The following is a 26,794-nucleotide window of genomic DNA, read 5'->3' on the forward strand; positions in this document are numbered from 1 at the left end:
AAGAACTATAACGAACAAACATAACGCATGAAAATCACTCGTAAATTTCAAATTTGATATTGCGGACTTGATGTAACGGTTTGCTGTCGGAAGAAAAAGATTAACTGGATCTTTCCACCGTGACTTGGATTTATTGTAGAATTTCCATCAAGTTTTACAAAGCTGCGTACAGTACGTTATTTTGCGATCCCTTCTTGGAACGCATAATTTCACCGAGCAATCGTATTTCGCTGCATCGAGCATCGATTGAGTCTCAAACCCTTTCCAACCAACTTTAATTCAATTCTTCTATGATGTTATAAGAGAGCTGGTGAAAAGGACGTTTGTGACTTGCGAGTTCCTTCTTAGGATGTTGTTACGCTTGCTTGTACGATCGGATGTAAATTTTGTTAAAAGCTAATGCATATTGTATTTTACTGGGATTTAGGATGGTTGGTTCGATGATGACGGGGGAGCCTAAGGTCTTTTGCGCTGTTTTTCAAACAGTTGGAACTGCGACTGAAAAACAGCTTGGGAGAGGAAATGGGAAGGAGCTTCAGACTGACTGACTGACACGAGCTGGGAGCCATTTGGGCAAGATTGCGACGCGGCTTTCAGTGCCCGCGTCTTCACCACGTTGATGCCGAAAATGACTCCCGCGCTGATGATAAGGGCTAAGCAGTCCTTTTGATTTGCTACTGCACTGCGCTGAGCTGCTTGAATTTGTCTCAGTCCGTTACTAGTCGGCTGCGCGAAGATGTCCTCGGACAAACGTTGGCAGCCTCGTTCTTCACGGTTGAGATGTTTGGATTTGCTCTGCTGATTTACCTTCTTCTTGTTTACCAATATCCGTTCACACCCAGGGCGTCCATCCTTCGTACAGCACCGCTAGATTGTCCGGGTCCATCGCTTCGCGTATCATCCAGTCGACCTGCTCCTGAGCGGTGCAGCGACGGTTGGGGTCCGGATCGCGGCCTTCGAGCTTCATCCGGATGCGGCGCCAGACAGAGACGGCGTAAGCGTTGCGTTTTTGCTCCCGCTGGGTTTGTTGCGCTGAAAGCAATGGTTTGACTGTAAATTAACTGTTTAACGAAACCCATATTTCCAACATACCTTTACTGGATCTTTCATCAACGGAAGATAGTCTCTTCAGTGGAGAATCGCCTAATTCTGCACTCAGCCTATCGGCAGATTCGCTACCTCCGTCAGCCGACTGCTCGTCCACTTCATCACAGTGCTCGAAAGCAAACAGCTGGTCGAAGATGCGGTGTACGTTCGGTAACGCCTCCTGGACCTGTTCCACCACGTGCCGCACCAGATTGTCGGTGAAGTCTTTACTCAGCACGTTCGAGTGCAGTTCCGAGATGGTTTCAAGGAATGCTTTGTACCGAAGCAGATACTCACGCAGGGCGGGAATCGATTCCATTTTAAGCTTCATCTTGAGCAGATTCCTGATGTCGGATGCAAGAACGTGATGGGAACTGACCAACGTCCTCAACTTGTGAGCGCTCATGTGTAGATTGTCCTGAGCCCCTCTAACCTCCTTCTCCAGAGCAGCGATTTTGCTTTGCACCTGATCGGTCATATCCTCGATCAACACTTTAACGTTGTTCAACCAGATGTGGTCGATTTGTCCCTCGGGGTCAAGTAGTTCGACTAGCGCAATTTCCGTCTGGTTCACCATCGTCGTACAGGATTGCAGCTTGACGCAAGCTTTCCTAAAGCGTTCGACTAGGCCCAGGAACTCCTTGTCTTGCTCCTGCTCGCGGTACATCTGTAGCCGAGCAACGTCATGGTTCAACACCGAGGAGCAGTGCTTCAACGCAATATCCAGGTACAACAACTGTTCGTTCAAAAAGTCTCGCTTCTGTATAGAGCTCCGTTCGAAAGATTTGAGTAGTGGAACTAAATCAGGATTTGCTCCGGATGCCCACTTGAGACGATGCGTTATGGTGTTGGTGTTGTTCAGGATTTCTTCGCGTAGCTTTTGTATGGTCATTTTGGACGTCGTCAGCGTCTCAACAAAACTCTTCAACTGGATCAGTATTGAAGAGCGATTCATGTACATTGTCAGATCTCCGTGAGAACCACCAGCCGGGGATCCGTTCGCAGCGGGAACGTCGTGCAACCAGCTGTGCGCTACCATCAACGTCTGGAGTCGATTGAGCGAAACCTGTTCCGTCATAATGCGCTCCGACAACAACTTTACGCGCATCATTTTCTGCCAAGCGAAGCTCAAATTCAGACACGCGTTGTTCGCCTGATTGTACTCCAACCCGTTGAATGCGATCGAGTTGAACGTGTACTCGCACAGCATGCCCATGCTGACCCTCTCTTTGCCGGTCATCTGTAGCAACATCGACACTTCCTGCTCCAGCCGTTGAGTCGGAGTGAGTCGCTGTAGGGCACCGTAAATGACCATCCCGGTAACCGTCGAACCAATGCCGAGCATCGAGTGGTACACAAAGTCCGATATAAACTTACGGATCGGCCGCACTAGCGTATCGTCATTGAAGGCCGTCGCTACCGGCGTTAAACCCGTTCCCTTGAAAGCGCACGCCATCTGCAGACAGGACGTGAAAAACTCGATAATAGCCTGAATACGCTTCACAGTAAAAATGGCCTCCAGCACGTTGTTGGTAGATTTGTTGAAGATGAGCACCTGAGAAATAAAAAAAAATACAAATAAAAATCCAATTGATGAGACACAGAAAAGCGAAACTTACCGCCAAATCCTTCGATTCCTTGACTTGTTCTACCAGGTCAACCTCGCCCAGCGTCAATATCCCATCGTACACGATATGCATCAGCTCGTTCTGCTTGCCGAGCAGCTCGTTGAACAGCGAGTACAGCTTCAAATACAAGCGACCACCTTCCGATGGCACCGTTTGCAGCTGGTATCGATCGCCCAAAGCCGACATGTTCCGTCTCAACCCATCAACCACGGCCAAGGCGTTCACGTGTCCCGACGGAATGTTCATGACTACGCACTGCAGGTGCATGTTTAGCTCGTTCAGCAAATCTGCCAACGGAATAATGTCCGCTTGCAGGTTGGACACGGCGGAAATCATTTCAATCACGCTTTGATTCTCCGAAATTATTCCCCGCAGTGTGTCCGTTAGGAAGTCTCGGGTGACGCACTCGTTCATTTCGTGCAGCTGTTCGTAGATAGCAACGCACGCCGACAGTCCGCTCAGACCGACGGAGAAGCAGTCCCGAGCCGAGGATGATGGCATGGCGGAGTCTTTCTCGAACAGGACCTGGAACAGGGTGTTCAACTGGGCCGAACACATGTAAAACTCCGACAGGAACCAGTTGTTGTTGAGTTGTAGGTCGATCAGCGAATCACCGGCAGTCGACGCCGTTTGCTCCATCAGGAGATAATTTTGGCTCAGGTCCATGCAATGCTTCAGGCGGCGCAAGCCAAAACCTGTCGACCGTTCGGGTTACCGTAAACCGTTGCGTTGATCGTTGATAAGGCATTTTCGTACAGTTGATCGATCGAAACCGTACTTTCGTTCAGTTCTTGAGCGCGGCAGTTCATCGCATCCGATAAGCGGAACGTTCCCTCGGATATGATCGTCGATAGTTGGTAGGAGAACGACACGATCTGCTGGCTAGAAGTGTGCTGTTCATTCCGCTGCATGTGCTGCTGGTAGTTGCGATTGACCTCCTGGCACGACTGGGGCGAATTTTCCTCAACCATCTTCCGACACCAGGTGACGTACTTGAAGTCTGGATGGCTCTGAACATAATCGCTCGGGTAATATTTCGCAATTGATCCGTACTGCAGCAGCGTTTCAAGCACGTGTTTCACCATCAACATAGCCTGGAACAGATACTCGTTCAAGTCATGCCGGAAACCGTTCGTCATCACAAATGTGTCGCGCAAATTTGAGCTGTCCATAAACTCTTCCACTTGATCGAACTCCGAACTGGCGCATTCGTCCGTATTGCTCCCAATGGCGTCCACATATTCCTGCAGTTTGCAGTTGTCCACATCTCTCTGGAACCCGCCATAATCCTCAATCTTTTTCTCCAACTCCGTAGCTTTGCACATAAAGATCCTTCGAATCGCTTCATGATCCTCGACAATCTTCCTGTAGACGCCATACCTTTGCGATAGCGTGTTCAACGAATGGCTTCCAATGGCCGAGTCTAGCGATTCCGCTTCCCGAATCAACTGAATCTGCCGCGACAACGAATCCCGTTGCTTCTCCGCCTCTATCAACTCCCTCCGACTCAGCTGCAACTCCCTCAAAAATGCCTGCATCATAAGCAAGTCCTGGTAGACATCGTCCCGGTTTCGATTCCACTCGCCCCGAATCTCCGAAAATCGTATCGCCAAGGTGTCCCGGTTAACTTCCCGTTCCAGCTGCTTCTTGGCCTGCCGCAGTTCGCTATGAAAGCCTTCCCTGTTCCCGTACGTAGATACGGCGAATCCCGCGGCACCCCCACCAGCACCGTCCTCACTGACGGCCCAATCCACCAGGGGGTCGTACACAAACGCCTCCAGCAGCGTGAGCAGCGTCTCGCGACCCTTTTTCAGCGATTTCAGTACGTGTTCGCACGCTAGCCGGAATGTTCCCTGCAAGGTAAGATAAAGGGAGGACAGTTCATAAAACACGTGAGCAAATGGGGACGCATGGTTGTTGTTATCGGGCATGTTGTCGACAATGTGGTGCGGCAGAATCAAAGCATTACTTTATCGCACCCACACCCACGCAGCGTGAGACTGAATCCGGGCGGAAACTCAATAACAATTATCAACTTGGCAGTTTTGTCGGAGATTTTCGATACAATCCAATAAATATATTAGTCAATTAGGGGAAATCTACCCATTTTAATCCTAATAAGCGGTCGTGTTTGAATGATGCTGGATAATCTAGAGTCTCCCTTGAATTTTACTAAAACCAAGTACACCAACGAGTAGAGCAAGTTTTTGTGAACATTTCTGTTTATTTTCACTTTCACTAAAAGTTATTCTATTTCTTTACCAAGCATTTAACAAAAAAATTCCCAAGGGTATTCTAATCGAGGCGAATGCATTGGGCCACGCCCATTTTTCTAATATCGGCTTAGTTCTTTTTCTTCCAACACTCTGTCGAGTGTTGCCATTTGCTGACAGTTCAAACGAACACTCACGAAAAGTGGCATTTATAGGAAAGTTTCCTGACATCGTTGGCTGTGCTGCTGGTGGTGTTGACGGCAGGTTTGTTCTTTTTGCCTTCGTCTCTCGCTCGGTTTTCTTCAGCCTTCGATTGGAATGCAAAGTAAAATGAAACGTCAAACGACTTGGCGCGTTTGTTTTTTGATGGCGCTTGCTAATTTATTACATTTTTCGGGATTATTCTTCAAGTGAGTGCCTTACTAATGATCAAAAGAACATGTTGCCGGTAGTTGAAAGCAATTTCATATCTTAAGCGCCGTGAAAAGTAAGCGAAAGTGGAAAGTTAATTTTGGCGATATTCATTAAGCGTTTGAGGGATTCTCGTGTGTGTCACTGTGTGTGCCAACAAAATGATGAGAAGTGGTCTCGCAAAATACAAATTATGATCAAAAGTGCATTAAATGTGATCTTTTTGGCCAGTAAGTGGCATACATTTGCGTGCTTACTCGAGGCGGTGCTGTTGCTGGTAAGTTTATAGCCCAAATAGTATTTTTGGAGCTTTAATCGAGCATCAAACTCTCCATATGACGAAGATAGGTGTTTGATTGGAAAGGGTAGATTTCCCCTAGCTATTTGTATAAAGTCAGTTGGGGAGCTGGGGGTAAGACGACAAGGTGGGGTAAGACGGCCACCTCACTGTTTTACTAAGTATATTAATGGATATTACAAAAATGTTTAGCAATACTGTTCCTCATGCTAAATAATGCATACGGAGTCACCTTTGCCAAACCTATTGTTTGAAATAGTATACAAATAGATCAAAATAAACAAATAATTGTTCAACTCGAAACTGGATATAATTTTCATGAATTACAACTTAGGCATTTTTGTAAGGAAACAATATGTTTTCCTTTCTTTAATTTTTTTTTTCATGTTGAATTGAAGTTTTCCCTAGATTATGTCCCTCGGAAAAGTTTTAAAAAATGCGATGAGATATTTGCAAAATATGTTTTAAAAAATAAGTTATTTGGGGGCAAGACGGACACCTCCTCCGGGGGAGATGTAGATAAGGAAAAACATTTTCAATAAAACTACCCATTTTTAATCAAAATGCTGTTAACTACCGTTTCGTCAATATTCCTTTCTGTGATATAGCAAAACTCATTGAATAGTATGAAATCCTATCAAACTTTCCATAAAAATCGCTTATTTAATTTTGTTTACATAATTTTCGTTTACTTATTCTAATCGAAATACTCAAACTAATTATTGTACATCAAATTGTAATTGTTTTGTTGTAAAAATTCACAGTTTTTCATGAAATGTGGTCGCAAGAATGTGAAATCCACTGAGGCAAAATATTTAATTTGCTAAACATTTTTTCTTCACATTTCATTCTTGATTTTTTCAGCAAAAATAGTTATGCTGTTCAGAGAAGTCTGATCAACCAATCATGTAGGTATTTGGGACGATTTGGCAATGTTATTAAGTTAATTTATAGCACTGACCGTCTTACCCCACATGGGTGGCCGTCTTACCCCGCGTATTTCATATAAATACAATTTCAATTATTATTTTAAAATTGCATGAGAGTATTAAAAATTGTTTTTTAGACCAACTAATTTATGTCATTTCTAAAATGGACTACTAGTATAGAACAATATGTACGAAATTTGAGATCAAAATAATCTGTTGTGTAAATTGTGTGAGACTTCTCCCGTAGAGCCCTTAGGGTCCTACCCCCATCTCCCCTTCAAATCATCTAATGATCACCAACTATGTATGAAATCTTTTGTGTGGTTAAAAAAAAGGGTACTTTTGAAGATCTGAATTGGAGTTCAAAATGTAATACTAGAAAACTGACGTATTTACAGTCCATTTATTTTTCATCGATTTTTCAAAGTCCTGACGAAATTGGAACCTATTACTTAATTGGTATTTTTATATTAAACTGAAAAATTCTCATATTAAACTGAAAAATTCTCATATTTAGAGCGAGTTGTGGTGCTTTAACCACGGCGAATAGTGCCCAGGGCATTCGTGGAAATACAATGTCCCATCCCCGAGGGTCCCGGAGCACCAAAACTTTTTTCATTTTTATAGAATCGTTTATTGTACGACACGCTGACATTTAGCATAGACCATTAGCGCGCGTTTTTGAATTTTTTGATTCGATTGTGAGTAGCGAGAACTCGCGGTAACTCTGCAACGTTTTTTCGGAGCCTTTTATTTGATATTTAGCTTTTCATAAGTCCTTCTTTTAGCATCGTTGACTGGAAGGCACGCCGCTGGTTTAGTTTGTTTAAGTTATTGTTTTAATTTCATTACAATAGGTCTGTGGTGTCCTGTTTTCTTTTCGTTTATATTCGTTGATCGTTATAATTTATTCCAACTGGCAGTCTTATTATTAACTCATCTATTTATTAACTATTTTTGAAATTTGCTCGCGTTTTCTAAATTGTACAAAAATTAAAAATATACTGGTAAGTCCAGCCCATAGCACTACTGCTTGGTTGGCACGCGTCCGTTTAACAAACTTTTTAAATAATCAGTTATTTATCTTTCCGCAGTCGGCTGCCCAAGATTTGAAATTTTCAACCGATAAACAAAATGCGCATGGTCACATCACTGCCACTTGACCTCATACCCATCTACTAACCCCCTCAAAACTCATGTGATACTTTGTCGGAGAAGCAGTCGATTGGGCGGTCTCTATCACTCAAGTATCGAACTAACATTCCCATCCACTTCCCCGTGACTCTACTACTGGTCGTGGCCGGCGCCGGTATTGATCAGCATGATAGGGGCCTTTGTGAAGTTGCGAAGCGAGGAAAGATAGCACCCACTCATCTTCCACGGCTCGTGGATGTAACTTCTGGAAGTCCTGGTCAATAACGGAGTAGCAACTGCGGGTGGGCACCTATGCTTATGCTTAAACTGAAAAATTCTCATATCATCCCACATAAATATATCTCTTTTGTATTTTCATTTTGAACAGAATTTAAGTCTATTATCCAATTCAATCAAATGGTTCGAAGAATTGTGTACGTTTCCCCGCATTTCAATTTATACATTACAATTTTATCATGATTATTTTGTTTAAAAAGTAGAAATATAATCTGTACAGAACATCTAAAAGGGTAATGTAAATAAATATGATACATTCAACTGATCACTCCAAATGAGTGTACTACCAATGCAAAAAAATAAAAATCAACGAACCTGTTGGTGAAATTCTCACGATGATAGTGAAAGTAAAGCAAGGTCTGTTTCAGGTTATCGGAACGGATGTGTAATGTTCTGTATCTAAACCTTTTGGCGGTATGTACTCATTATCAGTGACAGACAGAGCATTGAATTGACTCAGGTCCCGAATTGTGTGGCGTAAAAATACCGATTCCAGCAGTGCTGTTAAACGTTAATTAACGTAAACACGTCCGTTAATCGTTAAAATTAAAGTGAACGCGAACGGAGCCTACGTTGATCTTAACGTGAACGTGAACGGAGCACGTTAATTAACGTCGTTAATTAACGCGTTAATCCTTTTGAGGCCCCGACTTTGAGGGCCTGTATCTCCCAAAAGGTAACCTCTAGCGGTTTACTTTCAGTTGCATTTTATGGGCATTTACTGTGACTATGAGTTCCCGGTGAGGTAATTTGTCCAAAATGGCCACTGGTTCCGGCAACCTGGAACATCCGTCAAGCATGTTTTTTTAAAGCTTTTGTTATTCAATCGAAATTTCTGGAGTTTTTTTGAAAAAGTCCAATAAACCAAATTTTCAGTTTTTGCTTTTTGGGCGTTTTTTAATACCGCCTTGAGTCAGGGGTTTCAAAAACACCCAAAAAGCAAAAACTGGAAATTTGGTTTATTGGACCTTTAAAAAAAAACTCCAGATTTGAGCCAATGTTACGAAACGTTGTTTGTAGTACATAGGTATAGTGACTATATTGGGTCAGTTTAGGGTATCTGTGGCCACTCCGGAATCGATTCCATAGTACCACACACATGGTTCCGATGATTGTGATATTCAAAAGTCGACCTGTTGCTTATCAAACTTCGTAAAATTGAAATCATTAACCATCTTTTATCATGCCGGTGTCCTTTGACCCGATCGAACCACTACGGAACCGGTTACCGGTAGCCTCGGAGAAAGTGTACTGAGTATAGAAAAAGTCCTGTCATGTGACATATCAAACTTCATGAAATTGAAAATTATAACCAACGAAGGCCAAACTGGCGTCATCAGGGTTGATCCTTCCGGAATCGGTCACTGGAGGCCACAGTGCTTCCCCCTCCCCCTTCTCGCTTCTCCTGCATCATAGAGAAAGTGTCGACGACTTATGAAGAATTTAATATTAATAAAAATATATATTAGCTATACACTGATAATGGTTGGCTGGTTTTAAAATCATCGACAGAACAATTTGGGAGGCCTTGAACTGGACGATGGACTTTTGAAAATCACAATCATCGGAACCATTTGCGTGGTACTATGGAATCGGTTCCGGAGTGGCCACAGATACCCTGAACTGACCCAATATAGTCACTATACCTATGTACTACAAACAATGTTTCATAACATTGGCTCAAATGTCGATTGAATGACAAAAGCTTTAAAAAACATGCTTGACGGATGTTCCGAGTTGCCGGAACCGGTGGCCACTTTGTGACTCTTAGTCACAGTTAATACCCGTAAATTGCAACTGGAAGTAACCCACTAGATGTTACCGTTTGGGAGATACAGGCGCGTTAATCAACGACGTTAATTAACGTGCTCCGTTCACGTTAATATCAACGTAGGCTCCGTTCGCGTTCAAGTTTAACGATTCCTTTAAGATAAACGTCGTTAATTTAAACGTTTAACAGCACTGGATTTCAGTTGATATCATTTTCTGTCCAAAAAGATGATTCCTTATTGTTATTACCTTTCGAAGGAAAATCAAGATTTTTCACATTTAAAAGCCACAATGTAACTTAAAAATGAGGCTTACTGATAATCTTCAGCCTTTCAAAAACAATAGTTTTATTCATCTCACATGTGGATCGTTTCCATCAGGATCACTGCCGGCAAAACTAGCCAACCGTCAATCATCCGATAATCCATTGGCGAAGATAATAAATTTCATTGCATGTTCATTCGTACCCACACTCAAAGCTTATCTTCAATCACTGATCGGCCCGTGTTTCAGCGAGCGGCCTGGCACGAACAATTTGCTTCCTTGGCTTTCGATGGGACACACTTGTCGCTCCATCACACAAAACAAAAAAAAAACATGGAAGCTTTTTTGATGCCGAAAATAAATACTCACTCTCGTAGGCACACTCGCAAAGTAACACGCATACACAATCGCTCAAATATCGACGTGAACCAAACAAACCCGAAAAAGAAGTAGTTTGCAGAAAGTTTTCGCAAATCTCCACCACTGACTGGGGCCGTGTCCGTATGGTAGCTAGCCTTCACGTGTTGTCAACGCGGATATTGCCGACCGTGTGTGGTTCCCACCGAAATCAAATTAACCGTCCAAAATGAACCATTGTCTACATGGAGTATTGCACATTTTGTAACGAGTTGTTCGGTATTTGTTAAAAGTTTCATGCAACCGTGATTATTATGATATTGATAGTATTGTTTGTCCTTGAAAACTATTTAAGTTCGGATAATCGGATACATTTTTTTTTGTTATAAATTTTGGGTTTCTGACCTAGAAAATGACTCCAGAGTGTTCTGATTATGTGTCAAAAATGTCTAGATTTGGAAGGTGTAATTTTGAAAACTTGAATATTACTGTCCCGCCCGTGTGGATAAATCGGACCGCGCACTGGACTCACAATTCGGATACAGAGTACTCTGTGATCCTGAAGTCGCCGGTTCGAATCCCGCGTTGGACGCTCTTTGTGTAAATATGGGTATTCGGCGCCGTCGCTCTGCTAAGGAGCCCAGGGCGGCGAAGTCCTTGTAGATAAAATGAAGACACTCCCGAGCAGGGGTAAATAATATTCACTAAAATACTAAATTTGAGATCGATTGATAGCGACAAAACGTGGCGTTTCGGCATTGGAGTTTAAACAGGACTCAACCCATACAATTGAAGCATTTTGGGTTTTGCCGTTTTTGATATTTGGATTTCTAAAACCTCACAGTTCAGTTTGTTGAATTTTGAAATAATTCAGAGCCTCTTAAAAATCAACTGCAAATGCTTACATAAATCTGTTGTTTGTTATATTATGTTTGCCTGCAGGTTTTTTTTTATAAATTTGCCTAATATTTACAACTCTCTCCTACGGGGGTGGAAAAGAACTTAGTGGGCTCGCGAACCATCAACAAAACGCAGTCTGAGCTATCGTCATCGTCGCCTGCTTCACCGTGGACAACTAAACAAGCGAAGGGGGAGGGCAGGCGGCCGGCAAACGAGGCTCATCCGAGCACGGCCAACTTTGTTACTGCCGTGTACTAAACAGTCATCGTTTAACCTTCACGGCAGCAGCGTGTTCGCGGTTTTTGGCGCTCTTCAGCGCGTAATCGTTCGCGGTAACGGACACTAATTGAAATTAAACCAGCATGCATTTTGGATAGCGTTTTGGGCAGTTCGCGTAATAGTTTGAGTTCGCTTGAAGAGTGACTATATTTATCGGAACTGCACACACGTTAGTAACTGCATGGAATCGCATAGCGCTCGTGGAAAAGGCAAAATATTGATCTTTTGGCCAGATTTTCCACGCGGCCATTGACGCGGCGTGAGAGTTGTGTTTTGTAATTTCAAGGCAATTCCGCGTGGGTGGTTTCGTTGGCCTACTACAGAGAGAGAGCTGATAGTTTTTGGGTTGGAACAATCTTGCTGAAATAGTTGCCATCGGTTCTGATAAGGATTACTGCCCAGCACATGTGTGTGGAATAGTGGAAGAGGGGTACTGCGGAAATTAGAGTGTCGAACAAATCAAGTTCAAACAAAACCACCGCGATTGGATTGGATCATCATCAGCAACCAACCGGCTTCTTTGGGTATCCTCCTGTTGAAGTTGGTGTGGGTAAACAGAAGTGCAAGAACCCAGTTATTCAAGTGTAATCACCCTGCGGGACGCGCTCTCTCATGCGTGTGCGCCTCTTGTCGTTCTGGACATGTGCTTGAGTGTTTTTGCAGTGGATTGTTCTGTGGGTTTTCCCCAGTAAAAATGCAATGAAACGCTGAAATTCATTTAGTTATATCGGAAAGTAACCAAATTAAGGCTAAGACAAATAAATGTTAATGAAATTATAGAAAAATCTCTGGAATAAATAGGAAAAACTACTTTAAAAATTGTAGGCTAACTAGCTACAAAGGCCGAAACATAGATCATAACAAGATTATCTATGGACCATTCCACAAAAAGTGCAACATTGAAATAATCTCATCAAGCCCAAATACCATCATAACTAGCTAGTGGCACCTATATTTTTTGTAAAACCTTCATTTTTAAACTGTGATATTTCGGGAACGACAAGTTGTAGACTCATTTCAATGAAAATCGGGCATAGAGTTGATAGACGCAATTCGTTTTTTAGTATAATATTTGACCACTCCATCGTGTTTGACACAAAATATTACAAAAGTTTCTAAATTTTACTAAGGGGTTTCTTATAGTTCGAGAGATATTGAATTCAGAAATTGATCAATTTGGATGAAAGTTAGGATTCTTGCTATTTTCGATAGTAAATATAATAAAACTTACCAAACTTGGGCTTGATCACAAAAAAGTTAATTTCGTTGATACGAATTTTTAAAGGAAAGGGAATATAGGCTTCAAAAATATTAAACAAATTTCATCGATAAATTTACCTCATTACAGAAAAAACATAAATAGAATGTAAAATATTTCCAAAAATATACCAAAAAATGGTAGTGCATTTCAAGAAGAAGCAAAATCAAACAATAAAAAAATCCCACCCGTACAATAATGCTGGCAAGTAAGGCGAGAGTGATGGAATTTGAAATATCGGACACGACGACGGTGCGCGTGTTTGTGGATCGTGTAAATGCGATAAACGAGAACCTGTTCATCTGGACCATAATCGACGGTGTGCTGGTGGTGTGCATCCTAGCCGGAAACATCCTGACCATCCTGGCGGTGCGCTACCACCGGCGATTGCGACTACTCATCTCGAACCTGTTTGTCATGTCGCTGGCCATGTCGGACATTTTCGTGGGCCTCACATTGCCCTACCATTTGGCGTTCTACATGGGAAATGAGCTAGGCCGGTTGAAGCACTTGTGTCTGCTGAGGTTTTTCGTGCTGATCATCGCGTGCAGTGTGTCGATCTGGAACTTGATCGCCATCGCAGTGGACCGATATATTGCGATTTGTTATCCACTGCATTACACGCGGTAAGTAATTGAGAAAGGCTCAATTCAACACCTAAACTTCCAAGCTTGAGAATAAGAAGGAGTTTGTATGAAAAATCTACAATTTCTTGTGCTTAGGTATTGAAGAAAGATTTTTGAAACAACATAATTTCTGCGCATAATCAATTCGAAGGGAAGCAAGAATATTTGAATCTCCAGAAACACGAGAACTTTGATTTTTTTCAAACATGTGTATATTAGACAGGGCCAAATGACCCGATGATAGCTCGTCAGCTGTGTGCTATCTTGTGACAACGACCATTTAGTACTATTCGAGAAAATCGATTTTTAAAGTTTGATGATAAATATTTTCAAAACTATGAATGGTAGAGCCAAACTTTTTGAAGCAATCGGTTCGTATACTATCGCTTAACAAACGCTCCAAGTTTCAACTAATTTGGTTACACCAGTTAAAAGATACAGTGAATTATGTAATCAAAAATCTGAAATGCACGTGTCACAGGTGTGTTTCGAAAGTAAAATTGCACTACGTGTCACAAGTGTGCACAGAATTTCCATACAAACTAAAATAGACTTAAATCACTAGTTTAACCGACTTAATCAGTATATTTTCAAAAACATAAGATTGCATTGCCTTTAGAAAGTGTGTATCAGCATAAATTTGTGAAAAACAAGAAAATTTTTCCACATTTTCCAACAACATGTATGACATGTCACAAGTGTGCACAATCATTTTGATGATGGGTAATTCTCCGCCAACTCACACAGCAGTTGCCCCGACCCCTCTTCGATTTGCGTGAAACTTTGTCCTAAGGGGTAACTTTTGTCCCTGATCACGAATCCGAGGTCCGTTTTTTGATATCTCGTGACGGAGGGCGGTACGACCCTTCCATTTTTGCACATGCGAAAAAGAGGTGTTTTTCAATAATTTGCAGCCTGAAACGGTGATGAGATAGAAATTTGGTGTCAAAGCGACTTTTATGTAAAATTAGACGCCCGATTTGATGGTGTACTCAGAATTCCGAAAAAACGTATTTTTCATCGAAAAACACTAAAAAGTTTTAAAATTCTCCCATTTTCCGTTACTCGACTGTAAAAATTTTGGAACATGTCATTTTATGGGAAATTTAATGTACTTTTCGAATCTACATTGTCCCAGAAGGGTCATTTTTTCATTCAGAACAAAATTTTTCATTTTAAAATTTCGTGTTTTTTCTAACTTTGCAGGGTTATTTTTTAGAGTGTAACAGTGTTCTACAAAGTTGTAGAGCAGACAATTACAAATATTTTGATATATATACATAAGGGGTTTGCTTATAAACATCACAAGTTATCACGATTTTACGAAAAAAAGTTTTGAAAAAGTTGGTCGTCATCGATCATGGCCGTTCATGGTCACCCGCGACAGACACGGACGACGAAACAAAGAGAAACGCAAAAAGTAACTTTTTCAAAACTTTTTTTCGTAAAATCGCGATAACTTGTGATGTTTATAAGCAAACCCCTTATGTCTATATATCAAAATTTTGTAATTGTCTGTTCTACAACTTTGTAGAACATTGTTACACTCTAAAAAATAACCCTGCAAAGTTAGAAAAACACGAAATTTTAAAATGAAAAATTTTGTTCTAAATGAAAAAATGACCCTTCAGTAACGAGTACATAAATTTATGTGTTTTTCGATGTTCGGTACGCCATGCGTCTAATTTTACAAAAAGTCGCTTTGACACCAAATTTCAGAAAAACACCTCTTTTTCGCATGTGCAAAAATGGAAGGGGTCGTACCGCCTCCGTCACGAGATATCAAAAACGGACCTCGGATTCGTGATCAGGGACAAAAGTTACCCCTTAGGACAAAGTTTCACGCAAATCGAAGAGGGGTCGGGGCAACTTTTCCCGATTTCGTGTGAGTTGGTAGAGAATTACCCTGATAAATTGGTCTATGTCACAAGTGTGTATTGCGATATCCGGGAAACGGAAGCGAGTTTCCAAAATCGGGGTAAAGCATCTTGTAGTGTTTGTTAAGTATAGCAAAACGTCATCATTAACTCATTTTCGACCAAAATGGTCTATGTCACAAGATAGCACACAGCTGACGAGCTACCATATTTCTCAAGGACGTTGACAGCTCTAGTTCGTCATTTTTGAGTTAAATTACTCATTTTTTTATTGGGCCAAGGAAGCATTATACGCTTTAAGAAATCTATGATATTTCCCCGAAACCCATATTACCGAAGAGACATTTCCCCGAATGCCACTTCCCCTAATAGTCATTTGCCCGAATTCCATTTACCCGAATTTCCCATTTCCCCTAATCGTCCACATCCCCGAATTCCATTATCCAGAATGGGCCAAAATCCCGAATGCCACTTACCCGATTAGACATTTCGCTGAATAGTCATTTCCCTGAACGCCATTTCCCCGAACCAGGAGCGCGCGCCGGGCATTTCCGCTTGACCGCGTTCGGGGAAATACATTTTATATGAACAATTCTGATGGAAATTTTTATCACATCAAACTACATATATTTCTTGAAAGGTTCGTATTGGCCTTCAATGATCAACTTTCTTTTTGGCTCCATTCAGAACAGACGTAGCATTTTAGGGGGAACGGGGTGTTCAAGCTTTGATAGCATGCTAAGGAAAAATTGATGCTTTTTCAGGGAAAACCGTTGATTACGGAGACATCGGATTGTTTGCCGATGCACCAGCTCTAGGTACAACTAATCCGTATGCTCTCTTCGGAAAAAAGTGTTCTCCAGACCATTCCCCTTAGGCCTGACCATACCAGAAGTTGGCGCGTGATTTTCCCAGACCTGTAGGAGCGTTTGAACAAAAAGTTCCAATTTCCCATAGTAATTTCCATGTAAACTGTAACCCTGATGCGCACAGCCAGTTTACAACCAAATGAGCTGATATTTGGCATGAAAGTCCCTATAGGCATGCCCTACAAGGGGAACCATACTAAAACTTGATCGGAGAACTTTTTGAAAAACGTACCCACTAGCCCGGGTCAAAAAAAATTAAAGTTGCTCAAATCAAAAATTATATGAGATTGCCCGAAAAAGTACTCAAAATGGAGGCTCAGGCCGAAATTTCAGCCCATTTGGTTGAAAACTGGCTTGCCTTGAGCAGGAACAAGTTTAAATGGGAATTAACCCGTAAAACTGGAGCATTTAGGTAAATTGCTCTGTACAAGTCAGCCGTTAACAAATGACGACTTTTGCATACCATGGGGTCCTAGGGGATGGTTTGGGGAACAATTCCTCCGAAGGGTGCAAGACGATCCGAGGCCCCTGGTCTTGCCTTGAATCGAATTCATTCCGGCGTCGTTGTCCACTTTTGTGCCAACCTTATTTCCCAACCCTCAAATATTAGAACTTAAGGCAGTGCCAACCGGCCTTTGGAAACTTTTACATATTATACCAAAACTACTTAACATATTCCAACTTTTTTGGTTTGTCTATACTCCTAGGCCATTACTAGTACTAGCCTTATTACTTAAAGTGCCATTTTCACTTTATATCCGAAGAAAAGGTGATTTTCAAAGGGGTGTCCAAATTACCCCAAACACCCCAACCACGCGCTTTGTCTAAAAAACGTTTTGTCTAAAAAACGAACAAGCACAAGCACGTTTTATTCACATTTCCACTCAAATTCATCGCGTGATAGGTATATTCTGAAACTGCAAGCTAAAAAAATCGTTATCTCAAGAGATTTCAATCCCCCCAACATTCGAAAATTTGATTCTTATGTAAAATCGTCTGGGGAACACGAAGTTTAATTCAAAATTTAATCGCAAGTATATTGAGAAAATTGCGTGTAAAGTATTCAATTGCGTAAAATGCATCATGGTTTGATTCCAATTGAAAATCTGATGCAGCCATTCGATTCAGCGTCCAACTTTCATTTAAAATAGCTGTCGAGTTTTGCTCTGTCATGTTTTGGTTCCGAGATATGGCCATTTGAGTTTGAAAGAGTTTTTTTTTGAAAAGAATACGAAAATCGCTTAACTTTGGGGCGGTGCTAAACAAGAAGGGGTGGTCCAATTTGGTCCAAAATCGAGATTCTTACATGTTTTGATAGTATCAATAGCTCCACCAAATTTTAGCTTGATCAGAGAAAGTGCATTTCGAGTGGTGTGCCAGTTGGCGCGAAATGACCCATATTTCAGATCCAATTTTGCATCCAAAAAATAAGATTTTTTTTATCGCATAACCAAGATTAAAAGAAGCAAGAATTTTACCACTTGTGCTCTTGCTCTTGCGATTAAGAAAAATCGCAAAATTGGATCTGAAATAAAGTGAATAAATGCTGAAAGGTTTTCTTTTTTCATCCTCTAAAAAAAAAAAAAAAAAAACGCATCGGACTGGCAACACCAGCCAGCAACAGTCAACTGTTCGGAGCTCCTCAAACTTTTCGATTTTTTCGCCATAATTAACCGTGTTTACCCGCGAGTTTGCTGCTCCAGCATGCCAAGGGCCGGCCGTGGCCGTGGCAGTTCGAGTGCGGCCTCGAAAAACCCGCGAAGTTCATCTACCGGCAGAGTGCAGAAAGGTAAACACACCAACGCCGCATCGACCGCCATCGCGCACGGGAGCGTGCCCAGTGACGTCACCGATCCATCGTTTTTACACGTGTCATACCGTGTCATACCACGTGAGTCCCCAGTACGGACGAGACAATCGACCCGGGCATCCGGAAGCACTTCCGGCCAGCAGCAGCAGCAGTCCACCAGCACTACGACAACAACCACTTCCAACGTTCCCACCAGCAACGAATTTGAGATGCTGAGTGGAGAAGAAAACAACACCGCCAGTGACAGCAGCAGTGCTAGCGACGACGATGACGATGATGAACTTGCGCGCAAGCAAGGAAAGCAGAAAAAGTGTAACTCTCCGAAGGAACGACGTCCACCTCCAATTTTTGTTTTGGATACGTTGGCTGACGATGCAAAACGATGACGATGCAAATCAGCAAAACTTCTGTGCAAGTGATTACCCACAAGAAGCTGCATTTCGACTTGGTGGTGAAGAAGTTGAAGTTGCGAAACTTCAAATTCTTCACATTTGATCCTGCAGAGAAGGTCCCAGTGAAGATCGTCCTTCAGGGATATCCGGACCGCCCGATCTCCGACCTGGAAGAACACCTGACGGGCGTCAAAGTAAAGCCTCGAGAGATGAAGGTGCTCTCAAAATCGACTACGGTGACAGGTACGTACACCTTGTACCTCCTGTACTTCGATCGCGGGTCCGTCAAAATCCAGGACCTACGGCGGATCAAAGCACTGGACGGCTTCTTTGTTACGTGGCGATTCTATACGAAGAATCCGGCCGACGCAGCTCAATGCCACCGCTGTCAGAAATTCGGACACGGTTCCAGAAATTGCAATCTTCCACCCCGGTGCGTAAAGTGCGGTGAGACCCACTTCACCGAAAGGTGCAATCTTCCGCGGAAAGACCAGCTGGGGGAAAACGCCCAGCAGCACAAAGCGCGCGTCAAGTGTGCGAACTGTGGTGGAAACCACACGGCGAATTTCCGTGGCTGTGCCGCGCGGAAAAAGTACATCGAGGAGCAGGACAAGAAGAAGAAAGCGCCAGCGTCCCGCCAACCTCCAAAGACATCGAGCTCGAACGCTGCAGCAGCTGGCGGCGGAGCGGTTCCATCGACCAACCCAGCGTTCCCTCCCGGTTGGGGAGGTTCGTACGCTAGAGTAGCCGCTTCTGGGAGCGGTACTTCACCAGGACAAGCAGACGTCACCGGAGATGACCTCTTCACGCTTCCCGAGTTTTTCGCTCTTGCTGGAGAGATGCTCACGCGCTTCCGTGCCTGCCGGAACAAGGCAGAACAATTCCAAGCTCTCAGTGAGCTGATGATGAAGTACATCTACAACGGATAAGCTGCCTTGTGCAGCGAAGTTTTCGACGTCAATGGACAAAACATACTGTGATTTAGTTTTAAGCTTTTCTATTTCTATCCTTTTCCTTAGTAAATCTAGAAGGTTTTTTTTTAATTTTTCCTTCTCTTGCCAAATCCATTATTAGAATATCCAATTACATCAAAATGAATTATAGTTCAAATCATAGTTGAAAGGAACTCCAAAACTCTATTAGGTTATAAGAATTACGAAATTGTGAATTGATTATTTACTAATAAAAACTAATTGAATTGAAAAAAAAATCGTGCGCAAATTTATGTTTTGTGTTAAAAATTGAAATAAAAACGGTTTATCTATTTTGTACGAATGAATCAATTACGCAAAACGGTTTGTTTGGTTATAAGGAAGGTCCATACAAAGTATAAGGCAAATAGAAAAATATCAAAAAAAAATAATAATAAAAAAACTGATTTCTAGGAGAATTGCTTATAGATTAAAATTTTGAAAAGACTAAAAAAAAGAAGTAAATTATTCAAGACGAATGATTCAAAAACTATACAAAATATTGCTAAATTTTTCAATATCTAAAAAAAAAAACAAATCACCCAAGTGATTGATCCGGGACCATCCATTAACCACGCGGACACTTTTTTGAAATTTAAAACCCCCCAAACCTCCTCCCTCGTGAACAATTCCCATACAAAACCAATCTTTTTTGTGTGGAGCGTGGAAACTCACTTAATTCTCCCCCTCCCTCCCCCTTCCGGTGTCCTCGTGGTTTATGGATGGTCCCTTTCTTTTGTTAAGATTTTCGTTTTGAGCCCTACAATTTATAGCAGATATTTAAATTCACACATATTTTAAAATCAATTTATTACTTAATCCCACCCACAGCATAATGACGAAGAAAGTCGCCCTGGTAATCTTGGGCTTTGGCTGGTGCCTGGCCATTGTGATCGCGATCATCCCGCTGATCTGGAACCGCTGGGACACGGCAATGGAGTGCGAATTTGACGAACTGCTGCATCCGTGGTACGTGGCCGGAGTGATTACGCCCATTTTCTCCTGGTTTGGCTCTGCCTGCTGCTCGTCTATTGGCGAATTTGGCGCGAGGCGGCAAAACACGCCAAACAACTCCGGGCTCACCACTCCCAGGAGGGCACTTCGGACTGGAAGTCGGTTCAGGTAGGAGAATCGATGTGTGTGCTTTGGTGCAATTTAAAACAGTATCAATTGGTATTTCAGGTTGTGCTGTTGATCATGGGATGCTTCACCTTTGCTGGCTGCCGTACTTTGTCGTGATTTTGACGCAAATCTTCAACTTTTTGACTACAACTCTCCGGTGCTGTACAAAGCGGTGTTTTCCTCGCGATGGCCAACTCAATGATGAATCCGGTTATCTACGCGTGGAAGAATACCAACTTCCGGGATGCCTTCAAGCAGCTGCTGACGTGCCGCAAGCCGGATCAGCTCGATGGTCCTCAGACGGGAACGGGACATCGGAGTAGATCGTCGAGAAAGCAAGATTCCTCGCGATCGAATCAGGATTCGGGAATTCTCCACAACAGAAATCGTCCCGTTAGCCAGGACAGCGTCGAGTCAATCGCGGCTCAGGTGTCTGACCATGAGATCACGTTCATTTCGACGCTGCACGATTCTGATTCCATCCAGAATCACACGATTCAACTTTCGGTGGGAGCACCCGGCACAAACGGACCGACCAGTATTACCACGCACATAATCAAGGGAAACGTGATAATCAACAACTATAACTTGTACGAGAGCTACCTCAGTGTGAGGAATGAAAACGACGGTAAAAATTGCACTAACGTTTCCAATCGAAGTTGTTCCAACGGAAAACATGCGAAAGCCAGTAGTGAAAAGGGTCACAACCACTGTGATATGAACGAAGCTGAGGGCTTCAGTAATCCCAGCTTCTCCGAAGATGTTACGAGATTGTAGTGCTTTTTGTTATAGTTAATGTTCACTACCTGACTAGATTTGTAAGAAAGTGTAGTATTTTTGTAAATATGAAATGCATTGTTTATGTAAAATACAATATTGGACGTTAAGGAACGCTAAAGGAGGTATTAGACTATGGCAAACAAACAAACATACCCGCACTTTTTCGCGTTTGCCAAACTCGCAAACAAGACAACATGTCTGCAAGCTGACGTTTCTACAAACAAATGTTGTCGAACAAACAACGCAGACAAATTGGCAAACTGACAAAATGTCAAATCTTCTTTAAAATAAGTTAACCAAAACAAGGTTCTTAAGGCTGTATTAGACTATCACAAACAAACTAACTCGCAAACAAACAAACTTGTTAACAGTTTTGAAGTTTGCCTGCATTTGTGTGCAGAAACGTCAGCCTGCATACATTTGGCTTTGTTTGCGAGTTTGCCGCAAACAAGTTTGCGAGTTAGGCAAACTGTCAACCGAAAAAAGTGCGAGTTTGTTTGTTTGCAATAGGGGACCATCCATAAACCACGTGGACACTTTTTTGGGAATCTGTTACCCCAGATTTGTGGACATTTGTCCATACAAAAAAAATCTTTTTCGTAGGGATCGTGGACAATCGCCATACCCCCCTAAAGTGTCCACGTGGTTTATGGATGGTCCCTAGTCAAATATCTCCTTTAGCAAATATCTTGTTTAACGTCATACTTTTAAAGTGCAACAATCATCGAGAACAAAAGTAACAACAATAAAATATAGTTTTTAAAGTCTATGTCAATTGCACTATCTGTTCGGATGAACCAGAGAGACCAATTTTTGTAGCAGTGTGAAAACAGCTCAAAAACTGTAAATATATTTTTCAAATTAATTACTGTTTACATTTCCTTCAATCTCCATACTCACTTAAATAGTCTTCCTCTTTCCTACAAATCACGACTCCTTCCTCTCCTCATTCCTCCTTATCCTTCACCTTTCCGTTCACCTTTTCCTATATTTTTGTGTATTTTATTAATATTTGTTTGTGTTTCTTTTCAGGTAAACTTACAGGTTATCACCGCGGTACGATTTAGCACCAACTGACGGTACGGTAGTGGCGCAGTTTCCCGGACGTCTTTCGCAGCTGAGTAAGTATTTGAAGTTAATTTCACAATCAATCGCACTAAATTTCAACTTCTTCTTTACTTACAGGTGTGCCTGATGTGAGCAAGTTCAATAAAAACTCAACTTCTACAGCGTCTACACAATTTTTCCCCTACTTATCCGAAAAGCTAAACTAAGCAAAAAGTTCTTACTTTTCCTAATAATTCGCGATGGTGACTTGCCCAGCATGGTTTCTTGTGACTGGGTGTCACACACGCACTTTGTTTTTGTTTTCTCTCTTCTTCGCGCGCACGTTGACAGTTGAGGTGGAGTCGGGCGGTTACACCGCCAGCGCTGCACCGTTCGGCAGTGTGGCCATCTCAGCGGTCGTAACACCCCAGCCCGTAACATCCGTCGGGCCATCCGGTGCGTCGGATTTACCAAAAACTTCCAAACCGCTAAGTCAACTGCTCCTCGTTCATCCAGGTTCGTCGCTTTCCCGACGTTTCCAGCCGTCGTTTTCTGCGCGCCGTTCAGCACCTGCAGGTTCTCCTCGGAGATCGCGCAGACTTGATTCGCCCGGCCATGCGTTGCGTCCATGTGCGCATCCACATCGCCAGCATCGACGCTCGTTGGCCGATGCCCCATCTTTTTCGCTAGAATCCTTGGAATCCATAGCGGGGTGCTGTTGCTTTGCGGCAGCTTGTTTCCTTTGCTGCCGCTGTAGCGACCACCGTTCATCAGAACATGGTCCTTTGCTTCGTCCATCAAATCGCGTGCCATTTCCGCTTTCGTGTAGTCTCGGTCGACTTCTTGAAGCACCGCATCTGGTTCACTTCCGTGTTCTAATCCGCCGGCCATCTTCTCGGAGATCCAGGGCTCGCTCGTGCCACCAGAGACCAACTCCGCGTAAGTTCCCGCCGGCCGGTTCCTTCGGCCGATCATATCTTCCAGCCGACTGTCCTTAGCCGCAGCACGGCTGCTGTACAGCGCCGACAGTTCCTCAGCTTGCAACTTGTGGTGGCTCATCCACAGTTCCAGATGCTCCGTAGACAGAAACCAATTGTTGCCACCGGTTGAGCTCACCGTAGAAATCCACCCTTGCATTCGTGTGAATCGTGGCCACGCGCGTCTTACCTCAGCCTTCTGCTGCAGGCCGTTTTTACCTTCTGCGTCTCCGAGTCTCGGTCGAAAAGCTGTCACGCCTACGACCAACGGGACGGTCGCCGCATCGTTCGCGTTCGCCGAAATTCCTCCATATCGCTGACCCGGACCCGTTCCAAATATGATCGCATTGACGTATCCCTCGGGCGCGCTGATGCTGACCGAGTTCACGACCGGAAGATCTTCCAGAATGTAAAGCTTCCCGCGAGCATTGCTTTGGCAGCGATCCTTCAGCTGATCCTTCACGCCGTCGCCGATCTCCCATCTTGTGACGATCTTGAAGAGCTTGTCGTCGAACAGTTTTCCGATTTCTCCGCAGAACCGCAACTGGTGATCGTAGCACTTTTGTTGTTGCGTGTTGGCCCTGCTCGAACTCGAGCTGCCCTTCTTTCGACAGTAGAGTGTTGCTTCTTCTAACTGTCTTCTTCTTCTTCTTGTCCCGGCTTTTGTGTTCGGATTGATTCTTGACGGAAGGTTCGTTGCTTCCGTCTTCTTCTTTGCCCAGTGCCGTTCCTCCCCGTCCGGGAGTACGCTAGCTGGGTCTTCGTTCGCGAGCGGATTCACCAGAGTGAGATCCTTCGCCTCCATGTGCTCGCACAGTATGTTCCCTGCGTTCTCGAGCGATGTGAGCTTCGCAAGCCCGTCCGCTTTTGGATGTTGTAGCTCGTGCGCTCTCTCTGGGTGGCTTACTGGCAGCAGTTCCGGGCATTCCAACGTTGGCTGGAGCTTCTCGAAGACTGGCTCAGACCAATGATTCGGACAGTGTCCAGTATCCTGCGCCGCACCTTCAATCCCGTGGCGAAGCCCCACAAGGTTTCGTGCGTCCGTCACTCCATGGGCTTTCGAGGATCCTTCTCGCGTTCCAAGAGACTCTGGCCACTGTTCTGGGTCGTTCGGGTAACAAGGAGACTGTCTTGTGAGCCTCCCGCGGCCAGTTGTGCCTTCTCAAGTCCGGAACACTGCTGCCCCAGCCCGTTTGGACCTTGGCTGACAAATTCTTGCGTTTTCAGCTTCGCCCCGTTCTCGTCGGCGTCTTTAGTGCGCCTTTCCAGACTTCCACCGCTCTCTGTCTCCGGCAAGTCGTCTTCGCGTTCGTTCTTCTTGCCGGTTTTTGCCGTCTCCTCCATCGCTGAATCAATGATATGACTGGATGGCAGGGGCTTCTCGCAGTTGAACTTGATCTGCTCCAGCTGCTTGTCGATCAGTGACGACCTTCTCTGGAACGATCTTTCTAGCTCTGCCATTCGCCTCTCGTGATTCGCCTTCTTCTTTAGGCCGACCTCCAAGGCAACTTCTTGCCGCCGCATTGCCTTCTGGAATGCTTCGGCCATCCTTTCTTCTCTCTTCCGCAGCTCGCGATCGATCTGCGCCTGCCGTGCTGCCAGCTCCATCTCGATCTCGATCTGCTTTTCCCGAAACCAACGATCAGCATCGAATTCTTCCGCGTGTTGTTCCAGCGCTGCCTCTGCGACCTCCGACATGTTCGATTCGGCCACGACAGCTGGCTGTCCGCTTGCTTCTTGTCCGCTTGCTGAACTTGCTGGATCGGATCTGTCTTTGGCTTGGGCGTTTTCCAGGTTCCGCTGCAAACAACCTTCCGGACAGTACCACTTTGTGTCCGCCGCCGTACTGTACACGCAGCAGGAGTGGTACGTCTCGTTGCAATTACCGCAGGTGGTCCTCTCCTCCGCATCGGTGAGAATGCGCCCGCATGCGCCGCAGACTATCGTTGAATCGCTCATTGTGGTGAGGTTTCCGAACCCGTATTTAATTTTGAGTTTGTTCGGATGAACCAGAGAGACCAATTTTTGTAGCAGTGTGAAAACAGCTCAAAAACTGTAAATATATTTTTCAAATTAATTACTGTTTACATTTCCTTCAATCTCCATACTCACTTAAATAGTCTTCCTCTTTCCTACAAATCACGACTCCTTCCTCTCCTCATTCCTCCTTATCCTTCACCTTTCCGTTCACCTTTTCCTATATTTTTGTGTATTTTATTAATATTTGTTTGTGTTTCTTTTCAGGTAAACTTACAGGTTATCACCGCGGTACGATTTAGCACCAACTGACGGTACGGTAGTGGCGCAGTTTCCCGGACGTCTTTCGCAGCTGAGTAAGTATTTGAAGTTAATTTCACAATCAATCGCACTAAATTTCAACTTCTTCTTTACTTACAGGTGTGCCTGATGTGAGCAAGTTCAATAAAACTCAACTTCTACAGCGTCTACACAATTTTTCCCCTACTTATCCGAAAAGCTAAACTAAGCAAAAGTTCTTACTTTTCCTAATAATTCGCGATGGTGACTTGCCCAGCATGGTTTCTTGTGACTGGGTGTCACACACGCACTTTGTTTTTGTTTTCTCTCTTCTTCGCGCGCACGTTGACAGTTGAGGTGGAGTCGGGCGGTTACACCGCCAACGCTGCACCGTTCGGCAGTGTGGCCATCTCAGCGGTCGTAACACTATCGTTTTTGGATGACATCAACTGCACTGAATCGATCCGTCACATTGATATAGAGTTATCTACGTGCGCATGTATTGCGTGTACGTACACGAAAAAAAGTGAGGTTAAATTTTGTACCGTGCAGCAAAACAAATGGCGTGCTAGTGTTCGTGAGAACGGGCTTAGATAACTCTATTCCAAGTGTTCACGCTAGAACAACTAGGGGAAATATACCTGTTCCCAGTCTATATTGAGCAGGTGGAAATAACTGGAAAAGTTCAAGTTCTGTTATTATCAGGAGGTTAAAACTTATTATTAAAACATCAAAATTAGCTGTCATAATAACACAAAAAAGTCAAAGTAGTTATGTCACAGACATAACCGGAATGGCGTTGACTACGTAAAGTTTTGATATGTGGGCATAAAGTTTTCCATATCATAATTTTGAAGAATTAGCTAGATACTTGAAATACATTAACTGAATAAGATCGTGAATGGCAGATGGACCCCCCGACAGACAGAATGTGTTGGTAAATCTTTGACTAGAAAGCCTTATTAAAACAACAACACCATTTAGAGGAAGGAAAGAGAACAACGAAAAATGTTTTTTTCGCGAACCGAAGTAATGTTGGATAGCAAAATGAAGGGGAGGGAAAATGATTGGGGCGAGAGCAACCTCAGAAAGCTGTGCAGTCCGTTTCCCCCGAAGACCAACAAATGTTCCTGAAAGACATTTCGCCGACTCGTCCCGAGTGGGACGAGGGAAAGGGAGTGAGAGCAACTCCTCACCTCTTTCCTCAGAAGATCCAAACGGACCGGCCATCGATAGGAAACTG

At 43.5% G+C, this 26,794-nt stretch overlaps 2 protein-coding genes and 1 long non-coding RNA gene across 3 annotated transcripts in view; 1 reads left to right on the forward strand and 2 right to left on the reverse strand.

The window, feature by feature from the left end:
- Positions 1–111: 111 nt before the first annotated feature.
- Positions 112–26,794, reverse strand: part of LOC6034465 (serine/threonine-protein kinase Smg1) — a 35,219-nt gene continuing 8,536 nt past the window's right edge. Inside the window, 4 exon segments of the mRNA XM_038249186.1 lie at positions 112–1,032; positions 1,093–2,641; positions 2,706–3,394; positions 3,397–4,567. Coding sequence (XP_038105114.1) covers positions 833–1,032; positions 1,093–2,641; positions 2,706–3,394; positions 3,397–4,567 — 3,609 coding nt within the window. The 3' untranslated portion in view covers positions 112–832.
- LOC6034464 (histamine H2 receptor) lies at positions 12,814–21,687 on the forward strand. The gene is given in 7 exon segments (XM_001844724.2): positions 12,814–13,450; positions 20,201–20,367; positions 20,370–20,491; positions 20,552–20,579; positions 20,582–20,623; positions 20,626–20,667; positions 20,670–21,687. Coding segments are annotated over 7 exon segments (1,428 nt in total). The 5' UTR covers positions 12,814–13,022; the 3' UTR covers positions 21,269–21,687.
- Positions 25,365–25,791, reverse strand: LOC119765415. The gene is made up of 3 exons (XR_005276707.1): positions 25,691–25,791; positions 25,550–25,624; positions 25,365–25,492 (listed from the first exon to the last, which is right to left on the reverse strand). It is a non-coding gene; the product is annotated as an uncharacterized LOC119765415 (long non-coding RNA).

The sequence above is a fragment of the Culex quinquefasciatus genome, chromosome 1, assembly GCF_015732765.1.
Source record: "Culex quinquefasciatus strain JHB chromosome 1, VPISU_Cqui_1.0_pri_paternal, whole genome shotgun sequence".
NCBI classification, from domain to species: Eukaryota; Metazoa; Arthropoda; class Insecta; order Diptera; family Culicidae; genus Culex; species Culex quinquefasciatus.